At 39.0% G+C, this 25,846-nt stretch overlaps 1 protein-coding gene across 14 annotated transcripts in view; it reads left to right on the top strand.

The window, feature by feature from the left end:
- The window catches only part of LOC134563393 (YTH domain-containing protein 1-like), a 29,296-nt gene that overhangs the window by 266 nt on the left and 3,184 nt on the right, over positions 1-25,846 (top strand). For 2 of the 14 annotated variants that reach the window (XM_063421288.1, XM_063421289.1), the window contains exons 2-16: positions 1,316-1,429; positions 12,281-12,382; positions 12,985-13,310; positions 13,443-13,794; positions 15,059-15,148; positions 15,668-15,721; positions 16,328-16,422; positions 18,171-18,279; positions 18,380-18,497; positions 19,366-19,450; positions 21,330-21,496; positions 23,976-24,058; positions 25,443-25,479; positions 25,572-25,611; positions 25,714-25,776. In XM_063421288.1, the coding sequence (XP_063277358.1) occupies positions 1,316-1,429; positions 12,281-12,382; positions 12,985-13,310; positions 13,443-13,794; positions 15,059-15,148; positions 15,668-15,721; positions 16,328-16,422; positions 18,171-18,279; positions 18,380-18,497; positions 19,366-19,450; positions 21,330-21,496; positions 23,976-24,058; positions 25,443-25,479; positions 25,572-25,611; positions 25,714-25,776 (1,835 nt within the window). Of the gene's footprint in view, positions 1-1,315; positions 1,430-3,838; positions 3,911-6,060; positions 6,208-6,433; positions 6,607-12,280; positions 12,383-12,984; positions 13,311-13,442; positions 13,795-15,058; positions 15,149-15,667; positions 15,722-16,327; positions 16,423-18,170; positions 18,280-18,379; positions 18,498-19,365; positions 19,451-21,329; positions 21,497-23,975; positions 24,059-25,442; positions 25,480-25,571; positions 25,612-25,713; positions 25,777-25,846 lie in introns of those variants that run through there. The other 12 variants (XM_063421290.1, XM_063421292.1, XM_063421295.1 and 9 more) reach the window with 11 other exon arrangements.

A 25,846-nucleotide genomic window follows, 5' to 3' on the forward strand; every position in this document is an offset into this window, starting at 1 on the left:
GACGAACGTCTCCTCCAGAGGGGTGTCGGGGTCAAGAGTGACCCTTCGAGGATGATTATTTTGCGGAAGCACTCCCTGTGTTTTGTTGGGGAGCAGGAGGTAACAGGGACCCTCATACCTTGGTGTCCCGGCGGTAGCGGGCTCGGGGCAAGGTGACTCGAGCAGCGGGAAGAGGGAGAAGTTCGTGGGCCGTAAGTTCAACATTATCGACAGGGAGTTACTGCAGGTTGTCTTTTCGCAGGAAGTATTTGCTATTTTTATTGCGGTTTTTTGTTTCTGCTTGGATCGCTAGGCCTTTTTGGTTTGGGTTTTTTTTGCACGATTTTCTGTGGTCGAATGTAGTTACTTTAATAAGCAGAAACTGGTGTTGGAATCTTATTTTGGCAATTGTTGCTCAGCTTTTTGCAGTCAGCTGTGATTTCTGGGCACTGTGGGTAAATAAATTTGAGTTAGAGGAATCGGACGATTTCAGTGTCATTACTCAGGAATAATAATAATAATGTGGTGTAATTAGTGTCGAATAATAGACTCACAGCTCTCATAACTACCGCTATTCACGGAAGCTGAAGTGATCTGTATGTTATCTGTGAGATTATATTAATCAGTCCTCACCAAATAGCCTCTTTAGGAACCAAAACCAAAATTAAGTGTAGCAGATTGCCGTTTGGTGGTTAGTGCAGAGAGTTGCGGAGTTATAAAAAGGGTAAAGTATCACTAGGGTATTGTGGCTTGGATTGCGTTCGTTTGGATTTTTGTGGAGAATAATGCTTCGTGTAAAGCCTTTTGCAGGACATGTGTCCACAAAATGGCTTTGTCAGAGTGGTAAAGGTTTACTGTCTAATATTTATTGTGAAACTATATGACATGGAAAATTCCCAGTAGATTTTGTTAGAACTGATAGATAAAATTATTAGTGGTGCTTGATTCTTAATGGTATAATTGTAAGACTGGTAGATTAGGATATGATCAGATTGTGTTGAAACAGACCTGATCGCACATTCTGGATGAACTGAATTTGAAATGTTTGCTGTTGTCATTTATAAATTTCTATTAATATAATTATTTATCCAGTTGGGCTTGAATTTTATTTATTTTTGTTTGTTAATCACTGCTAGTGGTCAAGTTATATTTTTACTTTAATTAGTTTTTAGTTATTTCTCATATGTAAGGGGTTGTTTTGACTGAATAGCAGGTGTTGATGCACATTTGCAGCCGAACTGATTTCTGCTGTGCTTCCATTGGAAGAGAAATGCTGTTTTGCCAGTTTTAAAAAGCAGAAATGAAGCTTGCAGACCTGTTTGTTTTGAAATCACAGGGTCTTATTTCTTTTGTGTGCCAACTCGGATTTTTGCTTGGACCCTTCCAATAGTTCTAATTCTCCTGGTCAGCAGAGGAAATGGCCTCCCAGGCTACCTTCCTGCTATTTTGGGTGAGTTAAATTTGTTCGTGGAAGGATCTCACAAAAGACAAGTGTCAGGAGAGCCCTGTTGGGAGTATCTGTCACAGAAAGAACTCACTTGGTCTCTCCCTCTGCAGTGGTAATGGACTATAAAGTACCTGTCCTCTGCCATTTTTCTGTTTCTGCTTTTGTTTATTTCCTGATACCTCGCTGAGATAATTTAGCTCTTCAGGTTGAACATTGACAGTGGCAGTTCAGAGAGAGGAATCATCTTGTGCTGGTCAGTCAAGCAGTGTATCCCGTGTGAGACAGGAAGCAGGCTGCTAAATAAATCTGGAAATGTGTTTGTAAACAAATCAGTTTGATGTGCCTGTAGAAGGGGATGGGGTAACTCATCCTGTTCCTGTCTCCTGCACCCTTTTTAAGGTTTCAGCTGCAAATGAGGCCCATCTAACCTGGAAGGGATTTGGGAGAGAGTGTGTATCAGACTTTCTTTTTCTGTTAAGTTTTCCTTCTCATTTACTTCTGAATGAGCTGATACAGGAGTCTTTTAGCACCTTTGAATGCTGCTGCAGTAGGTAGGCTAAATGTAGTTTACTCAAGTATGTTATTGTCTCACCAAGAGGGAAACAAATCTAAGGTTCAATATGTGTGATTTGAGATGGATGATATGTTTAGTTTTCTAATCCTGGTGCACTTCTTTTTTATTAGCGTCCAGTAAAAAAACCTTGTGCTCTAGACTTCCCAGGCTTCCTGTGGGCAAGCAGAATGCAAGACAGGAAATTGCATCCCATGTTTGGCAGTTGCACGGCCATGAATCTGGCTCTCATATATTTATCAGTCACAGCAAGAATATTTGCTGTGGATGTATAGGTGTCTGCAAAAAAAAAGGGCTCTTCCCAAGAGAATTGCGATGCACATTTGTGTTGCATTTAAATGCCTGCTAACTGTGAACTGCCAGGGAGAGGTTTGATCCACTTCTCTCTGCACCATTTCCTTTGCAGTACAGACACCAACTGAGCAGTTCAGGGATCACTTCTACATTCCCCTACCACTGAAAATGTGGAGAAGTGCCAGAAGGAAATTTAGTGTGTATGCTGATTTCAGATTTGGTAGTATATAGTAGAGAGACAATTATAATACTAATTTTATATTTATATATATAATGTGGATTATGTTTTGGGCTTTTCTTTTGTGGCTCAGCTCAATATTTTGAGATAGACAAGCTGCCAAGCTCTGGAGGACTTAATTTGCTGCATTACCTCAGTTTCATGCAGTACAGGAGCCCTTACCTGCGTCTGCTATGGATATTGTAAACTAGTTGAATCCTTGGAGTTTGCTCTAGTTTCTTTTTCCTGAGCACAGAAAATGCAATTGATCACAAAGTGGAAAGAACTAAGAATTAGGGAGAGTTTCCAAAATTAATACCTTTTTTATTTTTCCCTTTGCATGCTTAAGCTTAGTTCACTCTTACTTTTTAAAGTGCTTGGAATATAGATCTGCTACCCTAAAGCTCATGATGCCTTCTTCTAATAGAATCACCATATATCCCCTTTGGTTTCAGGCAAAGTCAAACAGCCAGAAATGGTGACAGATTTTAAAAGTTTTGTGAGCAGGTGTGGTCATTTACTGCTTCTGGCATGAATTTTCTTTAACACTTGCCCTTTTGATCAAGTTATGGGGTGTCTTTTCAGAACAGCTCAGACTTAATGATGCAGCAAGTAAGTACTGCTTTCCCCATTGTGTTTTTCTATTTGTAAGTGTGATAAAGGATGTTGGGGAGTTCGTGTTGTTATAAATGCCAATTTTATTCCAATTAATAAAATATAATTTTATTAATTAAAGAATTACAAGGCAGAAATTTAGGCACAACCAACAAACAGAAATACAGCGCCAATACCCGCGATCGTCACTGAGTGAACCAGTCACAGCCCCTAGCGTGCTGTAACCCCCTCGTTCACGAATTGGTCTGTTTCTGGGTCCTTGTTTTATACTGTTTATTTGGCCCGCAGCAGAGGATTTCCCCACAGTTCTTTGTGTTTGAGGTGGCTTTTCACATTCATCTCCTCCCTCCTGTCGGCCGGAATGGGGCTTCTTCGGCCGGAATGGGGCTTCTTCGGCCGGAATGGGGCTTCTTCGGCCGGAATGGGGCTTCTTCGGCCGGAATGGGGCTTCTTCGGCCGGAATGGGGCTTCACAGCGAAAGGATGGGTGTGGCAAGGCATTGTCCTTCTCTGAATGGTAGTTCCTAGGTGTTGCCCGACTTGAGATTAGCTGGTTTCTGCCTGACCTGCTTGCAGTTTTATTTTACATAACATATTTATATTCTACATACACTGTTATAAATGCCAATCAGATATTCTAATTTTAAATAATAATTTGGTTTATTAATAACAAATCAAATTGCAGAATTTCTATTCAAATTGTCTAATTTCTGTAGGTCCTTATAGTTGATGAGTGGTCCAGATATCGAAGATGTGGCTTGATGGTCCGTGAAGGTGGCACCCAAGGTGTGAGTTGCTGGTGCCATCTTATCTCTGGGGGTCCCCTCCCTGGTGCTTGGGACAGCTGCAAGCTTTCCTGGAAAACTCCTTTGTTTTTTTCTGAATGGAGGCGCTGGCTGTTTCAGGGTGGTCAGTTTCACCATCTGCTGCAAAATCTCTTAAAACATAAACTTTTACCTGATATCACTTTATATAATTTTATAAATTTCTAATTTATCATAAGAACATGAATTAACCATTCCATGTTTATAACAATTCCCCTATTTTTTTTCTTTTATTAACTATTTAATTCGTGTTTGCATTGTCATCATTTGTAGATTTTTATTTAAATCTACTTCAAATTCTTCTTTTGAGTTTCTTGTTCTTTGGAGAAACACCTGACCAGCGATTCCTGAACTATGTTTACTTTTTTATGCTTTTTCCTCTGATCTTTCTAATTCTCATGTCTCTGTTTGCCTTTGAGTGTCTGCCAGTTACTTGTATCTTAAAAGGGGTAACCTTTGGAGGAGCCATATTTCACAGGGCTGGCCCTTCACTGAGCACACAGCCTGGTTCACATTCTCTAGAGTGATCCGCAGAAGCGTCCCTCTGTCTAGCCCAGCGTCTGTTGGGTAGCAACCAACAATGGGGAAGTCCGTCTTCGCGACAGCAGGGGCTCTCTGCTCGGACCCTCGGGGTGGTTCGGACAGCATACCTCTTTTTAAAAGCTCCCCACCGAGATACCTTTACCGGCTCTGCCACACACGGCACTACATTAGTTCGACGGCACTCAGTGGCTAACACTTGGGCCTTTACATCTAATTTTTTCTTTAACCCCTTTTTGTATATTGAATACTACCTGGGAGAATCTGGTTCTATCAGTCTCAAACGTGTGGCACAGTCTAAGAATCGCATGGTCAGAGTCTGTTCTTCTTCAGAACACTTGTGGCATAACCCTAGCGGTCTCCACCCCCACTTGCAGTGCACTACCCAAATTTCAAGACAATAATTGCATTTGAAATGGATATATGGATTGCAGGGGCATCCAGGTTCAGAGCAGCGAATGGATATTTCTTCTGCCATTTGTTACTGAGGTATTTCTCTACTTTCTGATCTCTCGGGGGTGGAATTCCTTCTCCTTTAATTTTTGGAGCTTTGGATTCACCTTTCTTGATGTTTTTTTGCACTAGCACCTGTTAAAAACAAAAACAGGGGAACTCTCTAACTGAGGGGTTAGCACAGACTACGCCTTTCTTATGAAAGACTTCCTTCTTTTAGAATTTATCTGATTGTATAAATTAACGCTTTGAGATTTTATCATAGTTTGCTTCAGATTAAACTTATCAATTAAGATCTAGGTATAATGTAAATTTAAATTTGGATATTACTTTTGAAAAAAATCTTCAGGATTACTTTTCAGGAGGAAAATTAGTTTCCACTGTTATTCAGACAATCTGAATAATTTTAATGGGACTTTTCTAGTTCTTAAGTCACTCATTATTCCTATACAAAACAATTACAAAACAATTTACTACACAATTCTCAAAATCTTTCATGTATGAATGATTTTAATTCTTTATCTAGATTTTAAATAATTCAATGCTAAATTCAAGAATCTTTTTTTCATCCTGTTGCAAAAAAACTAAAATTAACAAAAAGAATTTCTACCTCTTATTGAACGAGGTGTATACTAAAACAGACAAACAGTTCTTTCTAGGTTCCATCTATACTTCTGACACTATCTACTGAGCACACAGCAAGTGAACAACAAACAATAAGACAACTCTAAATCTTACAGTATTAATACAGGTTTCAGCTCTTTAAAGAAAAAATTCCTAGTTAAAGAAATCATAGAAAGGCACAAACAATTCAGGCTTATTTCCAGAATCTAACTCAGTACATTCAGAGTGAGTAGTTATACTGACAAATACTCATGAGATCTAGCATCTTACAAAGCTCAGTAACTACAGCAGTTTCCAGGACGATTAGTTGTTAAGGTTACCCACATTCTCACTCAGTTTCTGCAGTTCCAGTGCGATGAGTCTGCACTACTGCTACTTAACTGCACTACTAATTCTCATTTCAGATCCCTATTCAGCACATTTTCAGAGCCACATAGCCAAAAGAAGAAAGCAAATTCTAGCGAGACAATTGAACTATCTTCTATCTCTATTTTTAGATGTACTCTCAGCCGTGGCCATTCTCACTCAGTTTCCAAAAAACATTTGCCTTGACAACAGCTTTTCACCTTTTCTTCAGCCACACCTACTGATCGACCTGCCCTGTCAGCTCTGCTGTTAGTCTAATGACGACACTTATTACTTAGGTTTGTAATTCCATTGCCTCGGAGCAATCCTTCTCTGACTAGAAACTGGGCGGGGTTTTAAGCCTAGCAGTATGGAGTTTTAACTAGGGGGAATTTACCAGAATTGCTTCATATTGTAATAGCTAATTATTTGCGTTTTGTTGCAATATACTCCTCACATCGTGAAGGGTATACACTACTAAAGGGGCACTGAAAGTTAATTCTTCTGCTTCTTCTACCTTTAAAGCAACGGCCACAATTGCCTGTTAAACATGTGAACCATCCTCGGCTAACAGGATCTAATAATTCTGAAACATACCTACCGGTTTCCTGGCTCCTGCCCACTCCCGTGTAAGAGCTCCATATGCTGTGTGATTGCTAACATCTATGCAAAGCTGGAACCCCCAGGTAATATACCAGGTCAGTTCTATCAGCTAACTGTGCAGATCTGCCTACAAACCATTTCTCACATGCAGGATCAGTTGCAGACCTTTATTTCAGCGTGGCAAGATACAATCTCGCCGTAGCAGCTGAAGTGACCTCCCCAACTTGCCAGGGAGCTAATCTAAACAATCAGTGAGCAGCATAACTCCATGAAGGATAACCTTAAACAACACTTGTTCCTAATACAAACTAAGAGAGAAAAAAAAACCCCAAAACTCCCCCTACAATCTCGGGGGAGTACCCCAACAAGACACAAAAAAACCAAGGCACACTAAATAGAAAAAACTGATACCACAAAGAATAGAACTTATTCCTTCACCACCTACAGAACATTCTCAGGATACATATAGACAAGGGGCATCGGAGCAGTAACCTTACTGAAGGTGCAGCCTTTCTCAATACAGATTCCCAGTACGGATACTAGTACATAGGCACTACTGTCTGTCATAAAGAGCTTCTACAAAATTAGCTTTTACTTTGGCCAACCATTTGTTTTTAGATCTAAACTGGTCCGTTTTAAATTACTTTTTCCTTTAGAAATCAAATTAATAAATAATTTAATGATGCCTTTAGTGTATAAATATTTACCCATCAAAACATTGACTATTCAAATAGTTGAAACTTAGGCAACCAGTTTTTTCTGTTGTATCTACCAAACACAAATGTCTTCACACATATCAGTTATTTTTGAAGAGCTGTTTAGTATAAATTCTTCCCTGCATGTACTGCTAACAACGTTCAGAAAACACGAAACTTCCTGAGGAATATCACAGAAGTTAATCCACAGCTTAGCTATTCTTCAGCTGACAAACATTAAGAAAGAGATAAATCTACACAATCATTCACCATTCAGTAATACAAGCACTAGAACAGCTCTGAGGCCTGCACCCTCTAAACCCAGGAACAAACAAAAAGACACAACACCAAAGGGATAACATCAACCATCCCCTCCAAGAGATTAGCTATTAGAGAGAAAAATCTCTGTTTCTATCAAACAAAATGCAGAAAAATCACAGCTAGTTCAATTAAGCAAAAATTTCCCATGCCCAGATGTGGCCTGTGAAAAACTTCGAAGTCTGTTTCCCTCTACAGAGATTAATACTCGAGAGGAAGGAAAGAAGAAAGAAGAAAAAAACAAACACTTTAATTCTCAGCTCCTGTCCAGTAGGCGTAACTGTGATTAGTTATTATGACCACGCCACCACTTTTATCTAAGCTCTAAATTATTGATCTTACTACTATAGCTCTGACTTCTAGCCTCCTGATTGTAACAAGCAGCTCCAATCTGAACACTACTTGATTTCAAACTGCAGCAATCATTTCAAACCTACGAGTCACGTTTTATCACACTAAAAACCTATTTTATAGCAAACAGGTAATTGAGGAATATATAAAAAACTTCACCAGACACGTGGATACCTTTTACACATAAATACAACTTTCTTCCCATAAGGCAATCTTTCATACCTATATTCAAAAGCATTTCTTGTATCTTTAAAACCAATGTGACCTTTCTCTGTTTTTCTGTAAAGCCCTAAAAATTCAATAATTTAGCCGCTGTGAATTGCTTATTCACCTTGGTTCCCAAAAATCCCAAAATTTACTTATGTTAATTATACTAGTTTCCTAACTTTTTAAAAATTTTTATTTAGGCATTCTGCACTTCTTATCATCTAATTAACTCAGAGGCAGGAAAGAGAAAGAGGTAAAAGGAGAAAGAAAAGAAGAACAGAGAAAAAACCCTTTTAAATTTTCTGTCAGATCACGGCAAAATAGAAATATTCATGAAATACACAGCAAAAAGAAAACACTAATGCCCTTTCTAGCAACTCAGTTTTAGTTTTGATTCCTTTTTCCCAATCTTTAATTCATTCTAACTTTATTGTTCTCATTTTGGGTCTCCACTCTCCTGTCCTGGATTGTTTACCGTCTTGGACAGAGGATTGCCACCTGTCTTTCTGTTGCTGAAAAAAAAGGAAGAGAAAAAAAACCTGCCGCTTCTATCCCTTAACAACTGCACTCGCCTCACCGGGGGTTCTGTCTCTTTTCCGTATATCTGAGACATTTCAACGATCTTACAACAAAACTAACACAATTCCCAAAAAGCATCCTAGCATGAAATACAAAGATCTACTTCCACCCAGGAAAGAGTTAATAAGATTCTGTTACATCCTTTTTCTCTCTTTTTCTCTTTTGACTGGCTTGCGATAAACTTCCCAATCTGATTTGTAAGCGTCCCAACACCACCAGTTTTTCTCTAGTGCGTTCCAGTTTACTTTAGGTAATTTCTGCTTAGCTCCACTGTCTAGCATAACCATTCTCTTTTCCATCTTTTTCCCGGGGTTGTATCCGTTGCCGCAACAACTATCCCACCCCTAATCTTCCTCGAGTCTTAAGTCTTCCTCGGGGGTCTAGGTCTCAGCCTGGGCTTCACCTGGTGTATAATTATCTACATTATACCTTCCCCCTTCCTTTTTCTTACCCTTTCTTCCCTTCTCTCTGTAATTTAGCGTCGGTGGCCAGGGTTCGAGGTCGGAACCAGAAACGGGGACCGGGTTTCCTCTCGGGAATCCCCTTGAGCGAGAGGAGGGGGGCGGCCGCGGAGCTCGTGGTTCCGCCTGGGTCTTGTATGACGTTGCTAATGCCGTCTCCGAGGAGGCCAAAGAGGAATCGGGGGTTGGAATAGACAGGGCTTGGGCCACCGAGCCGTGAGAGAGGCTTTTCCCATAAGCTAATTTATTTACCATTTCCCTTTTGTCAGAATACAGTTTTAACCGTACCCAACACCATAATAAGACATATGATAGCTCCTCGTGTTCTTTCGTTCTCTTCCTAGCCACATATACCCACAGAGCTTCCCATGCCCATTCATCGAAAGTACCAAACACAGGCCATACAAGATCTTTCCGTATTTCCTTATTTCCCCAAACATTCATACACAGATGAATCATATGTTGCTTAGATGCCCATCTCCTAACTGGGCATTGTTGCCATCCTTGCAATATTTCTCCCAGCGGACTTTTCCGGGGTATTTCCGGAACGGCTCCCGCTGGGGTTTTTCTTACAGAATCCTCAAGATTCGACCCCATCCTTCCCGTGGCTCAGAAGTTTCGATGGGTTTACACAAAAGTTAAATCCCGAGTCTTTTCCGACCTTGGTGCCGTTAACTTAGTTGTCCACCAGAGGATCGATCTGGGGAGGTTCGTTTAACGGCGGGCTCGACCACCGCCACCGAAAAAGTTAATGGACCCTACGGTCGCAGTCAAGAAGGCTTACTCTTCCCCGAACTCTACTGGGACGTCCTCTTTCCTTCCAGACTCCTGGTGACCATCAACCTCCCCGTTGGGAGACACACAGATTTCGCAAACTCACTCGCTTCCCTGTCGATCGGCCGTGCCCCTCGCGGGACGACGGAACCGCGATCTCGAGGTCTGCACTCGCTTCGTGATAATATCACGTCTCTTTCACACACACACACACACACACTTTCTCATTCGCTAGGTCACCCCCACTCAACCCCGCAATACTTATGATCCGGTTTTCTTGCGTGGATTCTTCATGCACGTAGATTTTTATGAGTGAAATAAAGCCGCGGTTACCAGGGATACTTCCCTGCTGAGTTCCCGAGCCCACCCAAGCTAGCTTGTCCTATTTACCCCTCCGCTGTGGTGGTATTTTTGGGTTCGTTTAGCCAGTAGGTTCTGCTGAAGTTATGCCAATCTGCTGGGCCGCTTTTTACGGCGGGGCGCCTCTCAGTCAGATACAGGGGTCCGCAAATTTTCCAAAACTGGCTCCGCTTAGGGCGCCATATTGTTATAAATGCCAATCAGATATTCCAATTTTAAATAATAATTTGGTTTATTAATAACAAATCAAATTGCAGAATTTCGATAACCCACCACCAGCAGAGAAACTTGACAGAGTTTTCCCGGGAAGTGTCAAGGGTGAACCGTGAGATACAGGGTCTGGCAGCCTGCTATCTCCCCCAACGGTTCACAAATTCGCCCGGTTCGGGGCTTGGTTTTTATACACTTTATTCTGCCCTCGGCAATATTTCCCCATATTTCCCATTGTTTCCCCACCAACTATACAAATCCAGGAGTTTCCTCGACCAAGCAAAAAGAGTTCTTTTTCCCAGTTCAAATGTTAATGTCCAATTTCTATAGGTCCTTATAGTTGATGAGTGGTCGAGATATCGAAGATGTGGCTTGATGGTCTGTGAAGGTGGCACCCAAGGTGTGAGTTGCTGGTGCCAGCTTATCTCTGGGGGTCCCCTCCCGGTGCTTGGGGGCAGCTGCAAGCTTTCCCGGAAAACTCCTTTGTTCTTTTCTGAATGGGGGCGCCAGCTACCTCCGGGTGGTCAGTTTCACCATCTGCTGCAAAATCTCTTAAAACATAAACTTTTACCTGATATCACTTTATACAATTTTATGAATTTCTAATTTATCATAAGAACATGAATTAACCATTCCATGTTTATAACATACACCAAACCACAAATTAATGTACCATATTTATTACAGTGTTTATAGTGTATGTATAATATCAAGCAAGTTATGCCCTTTGAAATAAACGCTAAAATCATATAAGGCTGGGAGGGAGGTAGACGGATTTGTGAACGACCCTTTCCGGGAACGGGGAATGACCACAATTACAAGAGAAAAGGAGAGGGGGTCTGAGGAAGATGGGTCCTCGACAGAGATGGGATTGCGAAGGACCCAACTATTACCACCAAGATGGGCCGTGCTCCCCACCAGGGGCAGGCATTTCAGTACTCGAGTCCCAGAAGTCATACCTAATATTCGTCTCCCCACAGAAGGACTATTCAACGGACCAAACAGCAAAGATGAATCCCCATGAATATGAAGGAAAGCTGATTCAACTGACCAAGAGGCAAGGATGAACCCCCATGAATATGAAGGAGAACTGAACGGACAAAGAAAGCATGGAGTAATGCTCCATCCCACTAAAGAAACTGTATAAAAACTGGGTTCACAGAACCGAAAGCGTATACAGGGGGAGCTACAGTGCAATAGAAGCCGTAGCTAAGGTTCACCCATTGCCGATCCCGGGACTCGACACTGGTTCTTTGATTGTTAGCTTACCCGAAATTCTGTCCAATTATTTTTCTAAAATTAATAAAATCATTTATTAATTTGGAATTGGCTTGGCATTTATTACATAAGTGAATGACAAAGCCCACCCTTCTAACACAGCAATGACAACAAAAATAGTGGAAGAGAGATAATTCAACATGCAAACTTCAGAATTTTGCAGGGATAAGGGTCCCTCCTCTTTACTAATGGCACTCAGACTATCTCCTGGTCTCCCTTTTTCTAAATTTTTATACAGGCTTTTATGTTCAGCTTTCATTTGTAGGTCAGCTTTCCTGCAAAGCTTTTGTGACATGAGGAGCCAACTTGGACCTTGTTAGAGGTCTAAATGCATCTTGTGATATATTGTAATTCTTTTATTTGCTGTGCTTGATCCTTCCAAATTAAAGTGTGGAAATAAATCAAGATGATATCAATTTTTGCTTTATTGCAGATGTGTAGCCCTGAAGGGAATGTTTAGGTTTGTAAATACTAGTTCTGTAGTTTACAAATCCAGACTTTTAATGGTTGGTTTTGACTTTTTTGTCTATTCTTAGATGGTGAACTGAATGTTCTGGATGACATTTTGACTGATGCTCCTGACCAGGATGATGAGTTATATAACCCCGACAGTGAGCAAGACAAAAGTGAGAAAAAGGGTATGTGACTTTAGTGGTGGATGTCCTGCAGGAACATAAGTGGTAAAAAAATGTCTGTCTTATTACAGTTAGTCTTTGAGGTAGTGGACTTTATAACTTGATTCAAAAAGTGTATGAGTTCCAAAAGTCTTTATTTCATGGATATGTGCTTTTTCACCTGACCCTCCAAGCAAACAGTCAAACCCATTTCCTTTTGTCTCGAGCAGTTGCTGAGTCTGGCTTGTTCTGAATTCATTCGCTGGTAGAAAATGACTGTCCTTTTTGGCTCAATGAAGTGACATGGAAGTGGAGCAAAGGGGTTGCAAAGTCTGATTCCAGCTCAGTTCTTGATTTGGCTTTAGGCCAACCCCATAAGCATTTAATTTAGCATTTCCATGTATAAAATCTAAGAAATACGTACTTGTTGTGAAGTAAAGTACATTTTAGAACATGAGCTGTTCCTAAGAAGCAGTTTCAAGTGTTGCTGCAAAGCCTACAACTGGAAGATGCTCCCTATGACTGCAGCAGGGTAATTACCTAAAATAGAGAAAGTAGGAGCCTTTGTACAGTTTTTATTTTGATATCGGAAATAACACTGAACTTGATATTTCTTTCTGTTTAAGGATCAAAAAGAAAAACTGACAGAATGGAAAATGCTGAAAGCAAGAGGCAAAAACCTTCTGTTCATTCCTCGAGGCAGATGATGCCAAAGCCTCCCAGTTCATCAGTTAGCAATAACAAGAGAATAGTGAATACGAAAGGAAAGCCAGTGTCGGAGTACAAGACTGAGGAGTATCAGAGATCTGACAGAAACAAGCACCCAGATGATCGAAAGATGCGAATGCCAAGCAGTTCCAGGGAACCTTATAAAGGACAACCAGAAAAATCTTACATGAGGAAGAGGGATAGTGACAAAACGGCAAAGTCTCCTACACCAGATGGTTCAGAGGTATTAAGTATTCTTGCTGCCTTATAAATAAAGCAATTTTATGAGACTTTTGTAAGGCACATTCTCTTAGGACTGTGTGTGCATCCTGACAATGTTATATGACTGCTGATTCACTTTTTCTTTAAACATCAGAAAATCAGGCATGATGTGGATAGAAGACCAAGCAGATCTAGCCATTCCTCTAAAGAAGAGGTGAACTCTGAGGAATATTGTTCAGATCACGAGACTGGCAGTAGTGGTTCCTCTGAACAAGGCAACACTGAGAACGAGGAGGAAGGAATTGAAGAAGAGGAAGATGATGAAGGGGAGGAGGATGAAGAGGTGGAAGAAGATGGGGAGGAAGATGAAGAGTATGAACAGGATGAGAGGGATCAGAAGGAAGGAAATGACTATGACACACGGAGTGAAGCCAGCGATTCTGATTCTGAATCTGCCTCTTTCACAGATGGGTCAGTCAGATCTGGGTCTGGTTCAGATGCATCAGGTAGGCAGCATCTTGCATGCTAATGTGAAATACCTTGCCACTGAAAGTTTGGCTAATTTTAAAAATAACCACTTCCTGACCATGTCAAAAGTAAGCTGTGGTAGCAGAAGTCAGGAATATGTTAATTATGAAAAACCACAGGCAAGGAAAAAATGTACTGGAAAGTGCTGAAGCAAAATTGTGAATATCCAGATTACTGTGTTGAGGATTCACTGTGTTCTTGACTGCTTTGGCATTGCTGTTCAATGCTTTGAAACACTAAAATTAGTATTTTCTTGGGTATCTAATGGCTTAGTTTTCCAGACAATTAATTTTAATTTAATGTCGAGCTGTTTGGTATCCATCTAGATGAGTGACCAGGTAGACTGGTGTAGTAAAACCACCATATCCCTGGGGAAGGATAGCTGAATCTTAAATAGTGGCTGTGTTCAGCATTGGAAATCTAAACCTAAGTTGAAATTATTAGCTATTAGGGCAAATTTGGAATGAAATAAATGTTTTAAGCAGAAACTAGGAACAGTTGTTTTGTATTTGTATATTGTAACTGGTCCTAACTTACAGATGTGAAGTGCTAATGATGTAAATACTTTTGGGTTTGGCTGTTCGTCGTTTGTTTTTTCTAGGAAAGCAGCTTGCAATCCTGTTAAGATTCCTATTGTGTATCTTCCTTGTCTGAAGTCTCCATAGGTGGTCATTCTGCTTTAATATGCTGCCTTTTTTAGCTCAGCTCTGCTGTTTGGAATTAGAGACAGCAAGGTGTAACCTAAAGACAAGTGAAGCTGTAATAACTGTTCTAAAAAGCTCTGTGGTATAACAAAACACTTTCTTAAGAGTGGAAATAATTGCCTGTGTGCCACAGTGTTTTGTTTTCCTGTCTCTTACCATTTTTTTGAGCTCTGAGCAAATGAGCTCATATCACTATCGCTACACAGTTTGTGCTAGATGTTGCACATTTGGGTGAAGGCTGGAAAGAAGTGCTAACCCATGCTTACTAAAAATATAATAATAATAAATTCTGTCTCTAAACATTGCACAGTTTTATTAGATTTGTGCCATTCATCTTCCTTTTGTGAATGAAAAGTTTGAGTAACCTAGCATTTGGTTCTTTTGTGCATGATAGTTTTATGGCAACAACCACAATTTTAATGTGCAAACCAAATAGTAACTTCACTTTTACTGATGCTATTTTCCTGTCTCATTACTTTTTAATCTCAACTTTGCCGGTGTTTAAAATATGGCTTTTATTTTTTATCATTTCTTTTAGACGAGAAAAAGAAGGAGAGGAAGAGAGCTAGAGGTATCTCTCCAATTGTTTTTGACAGAAGTGCAAGTTCTGCATCAGAATCATATGCAGGTATTCTTCCCTTTCATTGCTTGTCATTGTGACTTGCATCAAATCCTAATGTGTAATCTAAAATAATAAATGTAACTGGCTGTAGAGATTTATGGGGTATGTAGCTTTGTATAATTTAGTATTGATTTCTGGCATGTTGTGTGTGGATACCTTTTGGGGGAAGTAGGCTTTCTTGTTACTTTAATGCTATTCTGTTTCTTAAATGGAAATTTCACCTTTTTTTTTTTTAACTTGGAAGATGATGATTCAGTGACAAGTTTTCTGAGTAAGAAATTGTTCAAATACTATTTTAAAAAAACAAACCCAAATCAAACAACCTAAAACCAAAACAGAAAAGCCAAAAAAAACCCAAAAAAACCAAAACACTCGTGCACATTGAATAGTATTTTTTGTGAGTGTGGGTGCGCACCAGAAAGCATAATTTGTCATGAATGAAAATTGTATGGGACAAGGCTGTAGAAATTGTATATTATCTCTATTAAGGCTCAGTCTGAACAAATGTACTTTGGCTAAACACAGGTTCAGAAAAGAAGCATGAGAAATTATCATCTTCCGTTCGTGCTGTCCAAAAAGGTATCATTTAAATTTGAATTTTTAATGTATGCCCCATAGCAAGCCATTGTCTCTGTTGATTAAATTACCTGTAAGTAGTGATGTTCTGATATAAATCAATTTGAGCCCGTTATTGTTCTTAGCATGATAATTGAATCTTGAGCTACTTTTGCATGTTTTGAGAGCGATATGAAAAAAGTTCAGTCACTTTGCTCTTTGCAGAGGTACCAAATTTAAAAAGGAAGTGCTTAAAACTGCAAAGAGGAACAGCACTCACCATTCTCTGTTGAACAGTTTGTGCTTGTTACAAGTGTTACCCTCATTTATGGGAAGATCCTTAAACAAGGAAATCAGTCCTAAGTATCGGAACATCACTGAATCATGCTGATTTTTATTTTACTTTTTTCTTTACTTGGATATCTAAGTTTTAGTTTTGGTTTGGTTTCCCCTGGCATTTTGTGCCCTGCAGCTTGGATTTCAAGTTGAGTGGTTGACTGATAATACATAGATAGGAAATGGGTGCGATACTGTGTATTTTGAAGGAAGCAAACAACTATCTGTATTCAAAGCAACATGTTTGGCAAGGATTTACAGTTCAGCTTATTTGATACTTTGTTTTCTTTTCAGACCAAACAAGTAAACTTAAATACATTCTCCAAGATGCAAGATTCTTTCTCATCAAGAGTAATAACCATGAAAATGTATCACTTGCTAAGGCAAAGGTATGTTGAATTTTCTTCAAACTGATCCCTTTGTTTTCAGACACACCCACCTTAGTTTAGAAGAGTGTGTGGTTGGATGTATTATTTTCTTTATCGCTTGGATCTTGGCAGATGCAGCAACAAAAGCTACTGTGCCTTGGTTCTTCTGCTTCCACTGTAACCTAGAAAAGGTCCTAGACCATTGACCATTTATCTTGGCAAGAATAGAGTTAAAAGGGACCTTAGGGTCTGTTTGATAACATCCTAAGCCAACCTCCATCAGGAATGCTGGGGTGATATTTTCTCCCCTCCATCAGCACATCTGTTCATATTGCTGTACTCCGAGAAGGTTCAGAAGGTTGTGTGGAAATGTATGCCTGGCAGTGCTGATATGAATGAGTTCTTTGGGAAGGATTCCAGAGCACTGGATTTCAGCTGTTGAGGAATTGCACTAGGTGTGTATTGCACCACTCCGGTGGTTTTGTATTGGCACGTGTTCTTTGGAACAGGTTATAGAGAAAATACTTAATTTGCTGTTACACAATATGCACAAAGTAGGTGATTCCATTAATGAAGATTTTTAAAATTTGGATGAAAATAGAATTAAAATGATTAAACAGATCTCCAAGTCCTGGGCATGTTTGGTTTGCACCCCTCCTTCCAGCTTTGAAGGTCCAGTGAACACCATTCTGACTGGTGTTTGCTTTAGCTCTGTAAAAAAGTCTATTCTTTTTTGTTCTCCATCCATGTATGGAGCTGCAGTAGTATCCTTGTTCCTCAAGTTATTGGAGTGGATGCTTTGTCTCTCAGTTTAGAGGCATCAGTGCTTTGACGTTGGACTTCGATGAAACTCACTTTTGTGGTGCTTTTGTTGAGTTCACAGCAGGGCTTTACAAGCAGCCAAAAGCCATGTAATCTGACTGAAAGCTAGCAAAACCCCCAAATAGTTCTCTGGTGGCTATAATGAATTACCAGAATCAGATAAACATTGATCTGAGTTCAGAATAGGGCATGAAGACTTACCTTCACTAACAAAACGCTAGGGAAGGAACGTTGACTTTGGTATGTAGATCCCATTCTGAGGTTGAAGCTTGTTTGCCCAGAAGATGGATGGAGGAGTAATTGAATAAACTGTTATTCTGTATCTTAGCTCCTTGAAACAGATTGGGTTTTATTTTGTATGGCTCCATAAGGGCTGGTGAAAGGGAAAAGATACTACTTAGTAGTAGAAGGAGATGTGTAAGGCTAAACAAAGTTATTTGTCTTGCCAATATAAAGTGTTATTCTGGTGTCTTTCATGTTGCTGGCATTTCACTGAAAGAGTTTTAAAGTCTGCAAAGTGTCCTCAACAAATCTGCAATACTATATTCAACTCTGCCTGCCCACCTTTTTGTATATCTTCTGTTGGTTTTCATAATTTCTGTGTGTTAGATAATACATAAATTCCCTAAGTCACTTGAAACAGACATGAAAACTTTCACCCTTACTATTTTTAAGTTGTCTCCCCATCATTATAATTACAGTGGAAGTCATATAGATGGTCTAAATGCATCTTCAGTGTTCAAAAAAAGATTGAAAAGCTAGTGTTTTAAAGTTTTAGCATAAGGCAGGCTAAAATATTTCTTATACATTTTTCTTTCTATTATCTTCTATTCCAGTACATTATTTTGATCTTGTTTTCTTCAGCTACATTATATATTTATGTTAGCTAAATCATTTGAGATGAACTCTGATGTTTTGGTGATGAGGTTGGTGTTTTTCTGTTTTAGGGAGTATGGTCAACACTTCCAGTGAATGAAAAGAAGCTTAATGCTGCATTTAGATCAGCAAGGAGTGTTATTTTGATATTTTCTGTAAGAGAGAGTGGCAAATTCCAAGGTAAGGAAAAATGAGCTATTGTCAAGGTGAATGAAAGTGAGTTTTATGTGCAATAGCCTTTCTGTTGTATCTTTGTTATAATTCATACAAAATCCTTTAGGGTTTGCAAGATTATCTTCAGAGTCCCATCATGGAGGATCACCTATACATTGGGTGCTGCCTGCAGGAATGAATGCAAAAATGTTGGGAGGTGTCTTTAAAATTGACTGGATTTGCAGGTAAATAATTGTGCATTTATGTTGCTGTTAGTAACAAGGCATTATAATATCATTTCTGCATGTTACTCAAGTGCCAACAACATCCTTCTGAAACTTGATTCAACCAGAGATCTATCCTCACTGCTCACTTGAATAGACAGCTGTGGATGAAAAAGAAAAAAAATACCTGTAAGGACAAATCTGTCTTGATCTGACTGAACAAAGAAAATATTACTGTTCTAAAACGACAGATGAAATAGTGCAAGTATTGCAAGATGTATAGGCTGTGAGCATTATATTCATTGATTTAACTGAGTATGTTCTTACAGAAAAGATTTTAAATCTCTGTTAAGGAAAAAAGTTACAGCAGTCCTGTGAAACACATTGCATAGTTGTACAAGTACTGTGGACTGCCAGAAAGACTAAATACAGGAAAAGTGAGACTTGGAATTAGAGAAAAATCTGTGTTGGAAAGGTCCTCTTGAAGCTACTGACTCCCACCTCCAGCTCAGAGCACTTGTTTCATAGTTAGGTCAGTGCTCAGGGATTTATTATAGTAGGTGCCAAGAGCTACCACATGTAGATACTGGTCAGTGTATTCTGGTGGTGAGATATGAACAAGCACAATCTAAATATTGCACAAAGACCAAAATATTTTTTTTAAAAGGAGAGCCTGTCATAGTATGGACTGTATTAGTTACTACTGGAATAAGTCAAAGTGAAATCTTCAGTTACTAATATGTAGAACATAAGAATAAGTTCAAAGACCTGACAGTACAAAGAATAACAGGATTATTTTATTTGTAATCTCCTGCTGTATACATTTTAAATTATTTTCTTAATAAAAAAACGGAGGCAAAACTATAAATGGTGCCACTTGCATATTTAGGCGGGAATTGCCGTTCACTAAGTCTGCTCACCTGACCAATCCTTGGAACGAACATAAGCCAGTAAAGATTGGACGCGATGGACAGGTTTGTTAATTCTTACTTTTTTTCTATAACTGGCATCCTCTAGTGCTTACTTCCAGCTTTGAATGTGCAGGAGATTAGGAATGTTTTTAGAGCAGTTACTTGCAGTAGAGTGCTGTGGTAAAGGCACTGTGCTGCTTTCTAATGCCGTTGTGGAAGAAGGAAAAGGAAACAATACAGTGCCAATTCTGTTGTCATATTCATGATAAACAGTGTTTGCTTCAAAACTGATATTTTGAATTTGAAATGTAATGTGCTTTGCATTGTATGGTGTACAAACCATATAGCATCAGATTTTAAGAAAATGTTCTGGTATTTCCAGTTGTGCTCTGCATTGCATGTTTTTATATATACTATATTGCTTAAGGCATAGACTCCCATTACAGAATATATGCTAAGCAAATTTTAAGTGGAGCTGGCTCTTTATCTTGTCAGACATTCCAGAGTGCAGGTATGTTGCTGTTGTCATCACATATCCAAGCTGTGGGTAAAATAACAGGTTGTGCTTTCTTAAGACAAGGTGGGAGGTAATCTCCATACTGTATGGAAAATGTCAACTCCATGTTGTATTGTTTTGGCCACAGATATGTTTGCTTTGTTGTGTAGCAGGAGAAAAACAACAGTTTTGGTCTTGTTTTAGTTTAGTGTGAACGTCGAAAAAAAAAAAAAGGATTTCAGTTAACTTAGCTTCTGTTAAATGGTCAAGGAAAATTTTTTTTTAATGTTTTGTCCACAATAGACTTGCAATCTGGATGTGAGTTTCAGCTTTTTTTCATCAAATTACTGTACTGTTATGTTCAGGATAAGCATCTGGTTTGATGCTTGCTTTCCGTGCTTTTCAAGTCTGGTTATTTCCTGAAGTGGTTATCATTTATCCATTTATATTTGCACAACTCTGAATGAATCTCTCTTCTGAGGATGCGTACACTGAAATTCTTCCTTTAGGACATCATTTGGGAAGGTGTTCTGCAGGCCTGCAGTCACCAGTTTGAAGAAGCACTTTTTGGGATTGTTTTGCACCTGACTCTTGCTAGACTTATTTGATGGCCCAAGTTCTTGTACTGGAAGAGAGAGTCAGCAAGTTGGTGTCTGTCCCTTTCTCCTCCAGACAACTTGTGGTGTTCAACAGTCCCATTATCTCCATCTTGTTCCCCTTATACTGCATATTTCTCTTTTAATCTAGGCTGGGGAGAACTGACCTGCTCAGTCATTGCATGTAGGAATTGTTGCACGCATTCAGTTATTCTTGGTGCTCTGCTTTGAAGCTTTTCCATTTCTATTGTCCCCCTATTTTTTGAGATGCAGGGGTACAACTGCACGCAGTATTTAAGGTGTGGGTGGAACATTAACTTCTAGTGTGATACAATGACTTTCTTATTCCGTGTTCCTTTCCTAATAACTCCGAACGCACAAACTCCTTGTTTTGAGTGCGGTCAGACATTGAGTTGGTATTTTCATGGACCTGTCTACCATACAATGAAGAACTCATACTGAGTGGTAGTAGTCAACTTCATCAGGCCATGACTTTAAATGTGAAGCTGGGATGGATTTTTTTTTCTACATGTGTCACTTTTCTTTCTGTAATAGTTGATCATTTTCTTTGTGATGAAAAACAGTTCTCTGATTTTATAGCAAAACAGTGATGTGGCCTGTGTGTCTCATGGGAAGATATGGTTACCCAAAGTGTTGGACTATTTTATGAAAATTCTAAGTAGTGCCTAAAGAGTGAAAGGTAATATAAGTGAATTTTGCTGTGTCTAGTGATACTGAAATCTCTTTGAAGTGTCTTTTTTTTTTCCTTGAATGTATGTTGTCAGTGTATTTGGGGAGAGTTTCATTCCTTCAGTTTATGAACCACTACTGAACTTCTAACTAATTCTAGGAAATTGAGCCGGAATGTGGAACCCAACTTTGTCTTCTCTTCCCTCCTGATGAAAGTATTGACTTGTATCAAGTCATTCATAAAATGAGGCACAAGAGAAGAATGCACTCACAACCCCGATCAAGAGGACGCCCATCCCGTCGAGACCCCGTTCGGGATGTGGGAAGGTTAGAAACATTCTTTGGACTGATAATAGGCACATGTGTCAGAATAACGTGATGGAGGAATGTGATTCGTCAAAGCTTTCCCTGCGATAAAGAAGAGAGAAAATCCTCAAATCAAGCTGCATGGACAAGTTTGTGGCTTCATTGAGGATTTCACATGGTTCCCTGGTCTGTCATTTTTCAAGAGGAAAATGGGGATCTTTGCTTTTGCAGAAAAAAGCTCTTAAAGTTCTGTCTCTAGTTTAGACTAGATCATTTATTGAGCTAATGCAATGTGTAATGCTAGCTGTAGGTAAGCTTGGCTTGATTATGAGCAGGCTAGATGGAGAGGAGGAAATATTTATATGCCAAAAATGTGTTAATATCTTGTAAAAGCCTTTTCTTTCAGGTGTGTCTCTGGATAAGCCTTATCAAATATGGGACTTTTATAAGGATCACTTAGAATTTTGCAGAAGATGCCGCCTCATTTTGAGGATAAAATATTTAAGTTATTTTGATATTCAAGAGGAGCATTATTGGGACTGTTTCAAAATTGTGTCACCGTGATGTGTTAACCCTATTGCCAAATATTCTCTAACATGTAACCACTGAATTCACACATCTTGCTGAGCTTCTGAAAACAGTAGATTCTTTCCAAAAGGGATCAAGTGGCCCTTGGAGACCCGGCAACAAACCAAAAAGAATGGCTGTTGCTGTGTCTGTATATACAACCTTTCCAGATGCTGGCAGTACCTGTGGACTTTGAGTATTTTTAGAGGATCGACATGGTATTTGATCACTGCTATATGAACTTAACATCATTTTCCAGAAAAAAGGGGGTATAACTTGTTACAGAATTGGAGAAGTCTTTGCAAAGAACTGATACTAGCCCTTCTGCCAAACACCTTTTCCCTGTGGTAGCCACTTTGCATACAGACTGATGTGTGGTTTGGGCTGAAACCTTTGGTTAAGTTTCCTTTTTGTGGAAATGTCCTGTGGTAGGTACAGAGCCCCAACAAGAGTTCCCATTTCCTTGAGCTTAAAAAAAAAAAGGACACTGTAACAAGTAGGTAGGAGGAAACCTGGCAGCGCCCCCCTATTTTTGGCTTTAAAGGACTGAGCACCAAGATGGCTTTTGGAGTTAAGCTAAGAGATTTCCAGTGCAATAAAGTATATACAAGTGAAGGTTTTGCAATGGACTGCAAACTATACATATAACACCACCACACCTTCTCAAGCCTGCCAGGGCCTCCATTTATGTATGTGGCTTACAGCTTAAAGTCAGTAGTTGGACTACTATATGAACTGTTTCTATCATATTTTATACCGATCGTAAACACTCTCAAAACTACAAGAAAGCGGTATGTTTATTCTTTACACCAGCTTTTATTTTCTTTGAATTTGCTGTAGATGCAACTGCTTTGGTTTTTGGGCTTTTTGCTCATACTAAAGAATCTGCTTCCGTTTTAAAAAGCTTAGTAACTGGGTATGGTGGGCTTTAAAGACTGAAGTTGGGGAAGGGAGAGAGAAGTCACTTTTATAAAACCAAAAGCTATATGAGCTTGTTACTCAGGCAGCAAGTTGCACAGTAATTAAGCAATTTAAGAAAGTGTTAATGTCTTGTCATAAGGAATTATACTGTTGGGGAGGGGCATGGGAAGGGAATGGTTTTGTAGCTGCTTTGTGTTTAGAAACACTGTTACATTAGCACTGGAGTCTCCCAGTACAGTAATGTTTATGTACCTTGGAGCAAAATAAGCAGCCAGTTTGGCAGCTCTTTTTTAAGCCTAACAGCAACTGGAATATAACTCTATAAGGAAGAACAGAGTTATTAATATCTCTTCCATCAAAGAGCTGTTTTTATAGAAAAGAGCCCTAATTATTTTAATTATTAGGAAGCTTGAGCATTATTAAATTGTAAAATGCACCAGTGCATTGCTAGTAAATTGCTTAGAACAGAAATGATTAGAAATAATAAAATTGGCCTGTTCAACTAGGAAAGTCACAGTTAAAGTTCCAATTTCACAACGCATGCAGAGTTTTATTTATATGTTATGGAAGTAGATATTTTAAAGACTTATTTTACCCTATAGCTATCAAATGCAGTAGTCTTCATACCCCCTGACTGCAATGTTTTGTGCAATTTTTGTTGTCCAATAGCTTGTTTCAAAATGTAATCTGGAAAGCGTAATGTCAATGCCTAAGTTTGAGTTTGGTTTAGACAAATTTGTTCCCTTTTGTTTGGTATGAAGGTACAGTTGGGTAGAGTTCCTTCCTTAACTACCAGAATTCCTGTAGACAAAAAGTAACAGTGGAGTGTATGTAATTGAGCTATTTCTGATTCTTTCAGTTCAGATTTAAAGCTGTAGAATATTTTTAAGCAAATAGAGTTGAGAATGATTACATTGATATCCTGGGCAGCTCAGACTATTCCTGTGAGTTCTTCTGCTGTGACAAATGCTCCAAGCAACCTTGTTTAATCTTTGATATCTAATTTGTGTAGGCGTCGACCAGAAGATTATGATATTCATAACAGCAGAAAGAAACCAAGGATTGACTATCCCCCTGAGTTTCACCAAAGACCAGGTTAATATCTTACTATGAAGATTTGTGTGCACCAATTCACAAGTGTTTTCTCTTTTAGTATATCCTTGTTAATTCAAAAACAAAATACTGATATAACTGGGATACAAAAATGACTTGTTCCAAGTGCTGCCTGCTGCTTTAACCCACCTCTCGCAGAAGTCAGTGATGCTGTTTCACTGGTTTGAGAGCTGAGTTAACCTAGGCTGAGCCCTTTCCAAGAGCCTTGAATTGTGTACGTTGTTCTGAATGATCCTCACAAGTGATTTGTTAATGTGGGCACAAGAATAGATCAAGATGCTAATCATCAAATGAAAATGTTTGAGAAATTTCCACCTGGGAATGTCAGCTGAGACTGCCTGACTAGCAGCCTTTGTGTGGAGATGATGGTAGATATTGTTATGTTTTCAGAGAGAATTTTTTTTACAAGCTTGACATGAGTTAGGGAGAGGGATTTTGCACTGCATTGTACAAGAGGATCTAATGATGAAGGGAAATTTGTTGTTCCCTAGAAAGAAATGTTTGCAGTGGTAGTGCAGCTTTTTTTTTTTTTCTTCAGAAAGCAGCTATTAAGAAATTGTCACTTTTAGTCTACCAAATTGTGCTTCACATCTCTTAGAAAAGCGCATTCCACTATTTCAGTTGTAGATTTCTAAACCTGTTATGAATATGCCTTTATCTGTCCAGCTTGTCTCCAAAACCTGCATTCTTTCATGCAAAAAGTGTTGTTGCTGCTCTGCATCTTTCTAAGGCCATTGTTTAAAAAGCAGAACAAGATTTTTTAAAAATAATGAAGCTCAGAAGCACTATTTTATTTTAGCGCAAGCATGGCTGGTGTTTTGTACCATTCTGCTGAGCTCTTTAAAGGGATTTACTGAAGCTGTAAGAATTCTTTGCCCTGTGGGGCTTTTCCAGATACTTTTTAGTTTGTTTTTCATTTCCTGTGTGGCATTGTATCCAGAACATATGAAGAAATGAGCTTTTAGTGTTGCCCAGATGAACATATTCTACTGCATACACAGTTAGGAAGTAGTAACAGCCACATGCTAACTGCCTGGAAACAGTACTCTTCAAATTCATGTGCATTCCTGATTCATTTGACTAAATTTCAAGTCTTCATTTGCACAGTTTCCCTCTTGCATATTTGTTGGTACTGTGTGCAAGTTCTTATGGGTTTATCAATGTCACTTTTTTGTTATTACATTATATTACTTGTCTGCATTGTCTATTAGAAGCTGTAAGTTTTCAAGAGTTATTTTTAAAGTGAGGGTAATGGCAGGTAGACATAATTTTGTAGCTGGCACAAAATGAAAGGACACTTTCTAATGAATATAAATTTTGAGATTGAGATGATGAATTGAATTAATACTGCTTGATGTTCGAACAGGGTATATAAAGGATCCCAGATATCCTGAAGTAGACAGGTAAGGTGTGTTCATGTTATTCATTTTATGTCCTGGTAACTTGTCTGCATGGATAAGTTGGATTTAGTTCTACAAATTTTTATTCCCAACAGACGATTTTCAGGAGTTCGACGAGATGTATTTTTAAATGGGGTAAGTTGTTGCATGCAAATTTTTGGGGAACTTTATATTCATCTTTCTGCACTTCCAAAGAACACTCAACACAAATTTTAATATTACTGTCTTTCATTTTAGTCCTACAATGATTATGTGAGGGAGTTCCACAACATGGGACCACCACCACCATGGCAAGGAATGGTTTGTGTCTTGTTGAATTCAACTTTTCTCCTTAGCATACAGCTTCTTTTTGTTTCCCCCTAACAGAGCC

Source organism: Prinia subflava, chromosome W, assembly GCF_021018805.1.
Source record: "Prinia subflava isolate CZ2003 ecotype Zambia chromosome W, Cam_Psub_1.2, whole genome shotgun sequence".
NCBI classification, from domain to species: domain Eukaryota; kingdom Metazoa; phylum Chordata; class Aves; order Passeriformes; family Cisticolidae; genus Prinia; species Prinia subflava.